A 6,715-nucleotide genomic window follows, 5' to 3' on the forward strand; every position below is an offset into this window, starting at 1 on the left:
TTCATTCACAGCTTACACATTTCTGGAGCCGGTTCTTAACAGACGCTCACCAAAACGCACCACCGGCTCTTTGTTACCACTGAATTTAAATCGCTCACCAGCGCACCTCGCTGCCGGCAGTATTACCAAAGACATTTTATATCCCAAGAAAGCTTCAATTTCGTCCACACTCATCTGTGGCTGAGAAATGAATCATAAAAGCGTTTTAATCAGGATTTTCCTACTATGTGCTTATCCGCTTTTTTCATCAGCTACTGAGGAAAACGCCGTTCTTAAAGGTAAGAAATGGCTTTTTGTCTATTCATTCGCTGATTGCTCTCTAAAATAAAGGGAGAGGGTGAAAACCTCACGTCTAGCATATGGCGGAGTATACATCATACGCTTGAGAAAATCCTAAAATTCTCCCACGTCCCGCTTGATTAATGCGCGTCATTTTTAGGCTAAATTACACATGTGAACAAGTGTGGCGGGCAGAGCAAACCAGAAAAACTGTAATGGACTTAAAGGACAAGACGGCGACGTGTCCTTTTTGGAAGGAGTCTTCAAGTAGAGCCCCAAGTGGAAGACACAACGCCACGTCTGTGCGCTCCCCTTGGAAGGATGTCCTGCTGAATCCGCGTTTTACCGCAGACCTCACGAGATCGTTTTTATTACTCAGCTCAGCTGAAATCATTTTGGTCCGTGTGGCCCATTGGGGCGTTGAGTTCATGTTGAGCACACTGTGAAGTTTCTTGAGACAGATGTGCGATGTTGGCTATAAATAAAACTGATCTTTACTCACTGCGAGGGTAAACCAGACTTCGTTCGGTTCATTAAGAGCGCAACACAATGAGACTAGATGAAAAGTCCTATGCAAAACCAATTCGGACTGTACATCTTTAAAATGAAGCACTGCTGCAATTATTTTTAAACTTGGAAACAGTCAGCTTCTTTCATCAGGCATATGTAATTGTAGCGTTTTAATCTCAGGCTTGAGGCAGGTATGCTAAGTTGTGGCATAATTATGAGCTGTGGCTCCAAATTTGTGAAAAAGATGAACTAAAGAAGCGTAGCGATGACTTTACTGCTTCTTGAGTCCAACTTAGACCTAACCGGTGTTTAAGAGCAGATCTTGGCAGCAAAAGGAGGTTGATTTGGTATTTAGGCCCCTCCGTTTGCACAGAGGCTAAAATAAAGACAATGTAAACGGTCTTCAATTTTTATATTTATTATTGTGCATTTTTCTCCTCAGGTGAAGACAGTGGGCAGAATGACTTGTCAACAGACAGCCACTCTGTCGGTGGCATCATCAAGTACAACATGAGAAAGAGTTTAGATCTGGAGCAGGAGGGCTGCTACCTGAAAACTGGCAAGAATGACTGTCTAGAGAAATGTGGCTTCAATGCTACAGCCAAGACTATCTTCATCATCCATGGCTGGACGGTACATATGAATGATAATTTATATGTATCTGTTAATAATCATCTCTGTGTAGTTTAGGTTGATTTCTTTGGCTTCCTAAGTCACTCTCTTGACGTCAGAGTGAAGCAAGCTTAACTGTTTATTTTTGATTGTTGGAGGTAGCAGAATGATGCTTACATAGTTAACTGTCTGACCGATGACTGACGTCTGCTGTCCTTTCCTCTTAGATGAGCGGGATGTTTGAAAGCTGGATGCACAAGCTCGTCTCTGCATTAATGCAACGTGAAAGTGAAGCCAATGTGGTGATTGTTGATTGGATATCAAGGGCCCAGCAGCTATACCCTGATGCAGTCAACCACACTTATGGTGTTGGCCTTGATATTGCAGAACTGCTCAACTGGCTTCAGGTATGTATAGTCATTTAAAGAAGCCCCCACCTATCCAGAGTACCAAAACTAAACATACAAATATTAGTAATGCTTCAGTGGGTTTCTATTCAGCCTCTTTTTTTTAAACTATAGAAAGTGAAAAAGTGATGTGCAACTAGTTAATTATAACACTCCACTGGACACCGAGGTCCACTCGTGCATAACTTTATCAAAGGCAAAATGGCTTAATTTGCAGAACTGATGTATAAATTGCTTTCATCATAGCCTTAAAGTGTAACATTGTGCTTCTGATGTAGTACAACATGGACGCTCCATTTCTGAAATTTTTTTTTTTTTTTTAAGTGTAATATACTTGGGGTTTGTTTGCTTTGAGTACTTTTTTTTTTTTTTTTTTTTTTTTTTTTGTAAGATAAGTTTCCCAGTTTCCAAATAAGATCAGTGCATTTAGCGCTTCTGAGGCAAAGACAACAATTCCCATTCAGTGGGACTGTCACAAAATTGGATCAGTAAATGAAAGGCAATTCAGAGAGAATTCAGGCATCCTGCCATGTAGTAGATGTAGCCAAAGAGTGTCACTGAGACAGATGGTGGAGGCGCTGCTCCATGGAAGGAACTATCAGTGGAGTCTTTTCGGGTTAACTGAGCTTGGCTCAGCTGCAGGCACAACTCATCATTGGCTGAAATCCAGGCTCTGTCCACTGTAGGCCACTGTGGCAGCAGCTGACATCTTTATTTTTTTTATTGTTTCCTGAAACAGGATGAGCACCAGCTCCCTCTGGAGAATGTCCACCTGATTGGTTATAGTTTAGGTGCTCATGTGGCAGGCTACGCAGGAACGCATGTACGAGGGACCATTGGCAGAATCACTGGTAAGTTGGAAGCAATATGAGCCAGAAAAAATAGCCCTTTAAATTGAGTGTTGCCTCATTTGCTTGACCTTTCTAATCTTTCTTCTTCATAGGTCTAGACCCAGCAGGACCTATGTTTGAGGGCGTGGAGAAAGAGAACCGCCTCTCACCAGATGATGCCGACTTTGTGGATGTTCTGCACACATACACTCGGGAGGCTTTGGGTGTGAGCATTGGAATCCAGCAGCCAATTGGGGACATTGATATCTATCCTAATGGCGGTGACGTGCAGCCGGGCTGTGGACTTGGGGACGTGCTGGCAGTGGCAGGAAGTAAGTGGCTGATGTTAGCTCCTCATTGGTTTGAGCTTCTAAAGTCTTTACTTTTGCATGTATCCCCTATGTTTAACAAAAAAAAAAAAAAAATCCTACTGACCTTTAAACTATAATCTACTATACTCTACTTTTCTAGATTTCATGGAGGTGATGAAGTGTGAACACGAGCGCGCTGTGCACTTGTTTGTGGACTCTCTGATGAACAAGGAGCACCTGAGCTATGCCTTTCAGTGCACTGGGCCCGACCGCTTCAAGAAGGGAATCTGCCTGAGCTGTCGCAAAAACCGCTGCAACAAAATTGGTTACAATGCCACAAAAATGCGCAAGAGGCGTAACAGTAAAATGTATCTGAAGACCCGGGCTGACACACCTTTCGCAGGTGAGATACAAGAAGAATGAAATGTGCAAATGCACTGCAGTCATTTTTATCCAATATTATGACGTGCACTTCCTAGAGCAAAAGTGATAAGCAAGTACTATAACCGAGTCTGTATTCATATCTTTAACTTCTATATCTAACTTGTTTTATGATTTTACAGTTGCAGTGTAAACTACTACTGTACACACCCCTGCAGTAGATCAAGTATTAACTCTTGACTTTTGTTCAAGGCTACCACTACCAGATGAAGATGCATGTGTTCAACAAAAAACAGTCGGATGATGCTGATCCAATCTTCAATGTCAAGTTGTATGGCGAGCACAAGGACACAGCTGATATGTTTGTTGACGTGTAAGTTCAAAACCTAAACCCTTCCTGCCAAACCAGTCTTCTTTCACAATGTCTCAACATGACAACGTGTAAATCGCTAACGGCTTAGTTATAGTCCTTCTGTATGCACAGTGTGGTAGTTGTTTTTGACTGAATGTTGTACTGAGAAACAAGCAGATTGTTTCTACAGCTTGTTCTGAATTTTTTCAAAGTGGTTTTGGGCTGTACAACAAATTTGGTGGCAGACTGAAAAGAACAGCAGTTTTCATAAATATAAAAGCATGCCAGGGCAATGTGACAGCTCTCTAAAGACTGGTTAATTTAAAGGTCTACTTTAGTTGCAAATACTTGATGTTAAAATTGGCGGACTTGAACACAGCTTCTGTTTTTAACATGTTTGTTTTGTTTGTTTGTTTTTTTTCTTTTCTTACTCTTTGTGCAGCCACGATAACGCGATTAGTCTGAACATGACAAACACCTTCCTGGTTTTTACCGAGGAAGAAATCGGTGAAGTGCTCAAGATCCGTCTGAGTTGGGAAGGAGAATCTGACTCCTGGAGCTCTATGTGGAAAAACATCAAGAAGAATTTCTGGGGCTGGAACGCCAAACCTTCCAAACCCGTGCTGGAAGTTCGTCGGATCCGTGTTAAAGCTGGAGAATCACAGAAAAAGTGAGCTGAAGGGTCAAAACTGCAGTCGCCAGTCTTATTGGTGCAGAATTAATTTCAATTAATCTGTTCAGACACTGACTGATGCTTTGTGGTGTTACAGGTATGCTTTCTGTGCTGAAGACTCTTCAAAAACAGAAATCTCTCCAGGGGAATATATAACTTTCGTTAAATGCCCTGATGGCTGGGATGCCAAACCAAAAAATCGGTATGAAAAGTAGTAAAACTGGGAAAATTCAAATCGATCATTACCTGGTCCTGTAACTTAGTTGTGTTTATGGTGTATGTAATTATTCTGCTTTTTCTGATCAACAGGGTGCCCATGTAACAATTCAGCACTCCCAACAACCAATGCACCATCACCATGGGGGAATCCAACATGAATCAGGAAGAAGCCGTGCCCTCTGTATTTGAGCACTTTGAGCACTTAGGATTGATCAGCACGTGGTGAAGGGGGAAGTGGGCAGGGGGCTTCAGCTCTAGTAGAAGGTTTCCACTGACTTCGGAAAATAAGAACAATTGGTTCCTCTCAGCATGCGGCGGCTGCAAAATGGTGCACAGCCTGGAAGTGGTGGCACTCTCAACTGTGTGGGTTGCCTCAGAAGTTACAGAAAGTTCCTCTGTGGACTAGTGAAGTAGAGATTTCTGCCAGTGGACACACCAGCAGTTCTAGTCACTGTACTGTACAATTTTTAAAATATTTATTTATGAAAAATTGAAAGCACTGCAAGACCAACCTTATTTATCAGAGCACACCCCGTAATGGAGCGCGTGTTGAATGAGTTTCTTTGAGATGCAGTATTTGTGTATTAATATGTGCGTGTTTGTACCTGTGAAGTGTGCCTTTCTGCTGAAAGAGATTACTGATACACTGTTTAATTGAAGGAGATGTCAGTCTTATTGGATCCTATCTTTCCGTGCTTTTGTGTGTAGTTACTGTATGTGGCTCACTTTTGAGGGGATGTGTCTGTACATAATGTAAATACATTTTTGTTTCTTTTGGAAAAATAAATTCACCTTTTGTTTGTAGCAGCAGTGCCTTGTCCATCATTTCAAGATTAAATCGGTGTTGTGGCCTACTCGCAACATAGAAGATGAACTATGTAACCTTAAGATTCACTTTTATTTTTCAGTAATCCAAGCATGTGCTATATTTGTCACACCTCATGTTCATGTGAAACTTGTATATGACTCAAATTTAGGAGAACGCTGAAAGTGAATGTTTTCTGACAATGACTCCACTACTGCTTGTGAGAACATGTTTGTACAGCTCACTGATGCTTCAACTTCAAGTGCACCTGTTGCCTCCTGTGAGGATGCACTTTACATTTGAAATATAAGCCAAACACCTTTCATTATAAAAAGAGTTTGCTATTCTGAGAAACTAGAAGAAATGGGGTAAATTTGCAGTGGGGTACACTTTGATTTCTGCTCTGCTTGTAAAAGAAAATTGTTTCTTCTCAGAGCTTGATAGATTTCAGGAGAAACTTCAGCATTGCTTCCTCTAAGCTAGAGTTTCTGAATAAACAGGAAAACGTATGACACTTCATGGTTAATGAAAACCCATAACATACGGTGGCATGGTTCAACCATGGCATAGGTTGAACTGAGCAGAGTTTTTTTGTTAGTCTGTTGGTTTCTTGTATACATGTTGACTCACTTTATTCTGCGGTATACTGTCAACACACAGTTAATATCCAACTGGATGTGTTCCTTCCACAAACTTTACCAGTTTTTCACGAGACATCCATTTAGTGGAGCAGGAACAACGCCCCCCCACACACGCACACACGCACTTTTTTTCCTCATATTACTCCTTCACAAATATCTACGTCACAACTGCTATCCTGTCATGTTTCACTGCAATTCTTTGAATACATCCAGACACTTGATATCACTTGGTTACACTGACTAAACATGGAAAAAGAGTGTAATAAGCTGACAGATGTGTGTGAAATAATATACTTGAAGATTTCTAGGTCTAGTAATGCCTTCAGATGTGCTGTATGTAACGTGAGATGGGCCCTTGTGATCGTCGCTGCTGTCTGGCAGCTATTTATGTATTATCTATATCAGGTTCATCTCTAAGACTTCCTATCGCTGTCAAAGTTTGAATTGTTTTATTGTTCTGCTGTCTGATCGCTATCTTCAGTGGTTACTTTTGCTCTTGTACAAATCTGTTGACCCATTTTCACCAAGACAAACAAACATCTGCTCAGAAAATGTCTGTGGCATGAAGCTGGTTTTACCACCACGCTAAGTTGACCACACAATATTGTTTCAGTGACTCACTCCAGTTTCATAGTCAGAGGGTATTTTAATGCCATTAATGCCGTCTGCCTCCAGAATGGAAAACAAGCCATAGC

At 41.4% G+C, this 6,715-nt stretch overlaps 1 protein-coding gene across 1 annotated transcript; it reads left to right on the forward strand.

Annotated features, from left to right (window-relative positions):
• Positions 1-5,384, forward strand: lipg (lipase, endothelial). Its single transcript, XM_031728044.2, has 10 exons — positions 1-278; positions 1,232-1,422; positions 1,629-1,808; positions 2,548-2,659; positions 2,752-2,970; positions 3,110-3,352; positions 3,583-3,703; positions 4,125-4,352; positions 4,453-4,557; positions 4,665-5,384. The coding sequence occupies exons 1-10, from the start codon at positions 188-190 to the stop codon at positions 4,675-4,677; spliced, it is 1,503 nt and encodes a 500-aa protein (XP_031583904.1). The 5' UTR covers positions 1-187; the 3' UTR covers positions 4,678-5,384.
• Positions 5,385-6,715: the final 1,331 nt, after the last annotated feature.

This window comes from Oreochromis aureus, linkage group 12 (genome assembly GCF_013358895.1).
Source record: "Oreochromis aureus strain Israel breed Guangdong linkage group 12, ZZ_aureus, whole genome shotgun sequence".
Lineage (NCBI taxonomy): Eukaryota > Metazoa > Chordata > Actinopteri > Cichliformes > Cichlidae > Oreochromis > Oreochromis aureus.

Excerpts from the sequence above, each read along its gene's own strand:
- lipg (XM_031728044.2), top strand. The coding sequence starts at position 188 with ATGAATCATAAAAGCGTTTTAATCAGGATTTTCCTACTATGTGCTTAT. Across the intron at positions 1,423-1,628 it reads TCATCATCCATGGCTGGACG|ATGAGCGGGATGTTTGAAAG; the intron begins GTACATATGAAT and ends CTTTCCTCTTAG. Across the intron at positions 2,660-2,751 it reads GACCATTGGCAGAATCACTG|GTCTAGACCCAGCAGGACCT; the intron begins GTAAGTTGGAAG and ends TCTTCTTCATAG.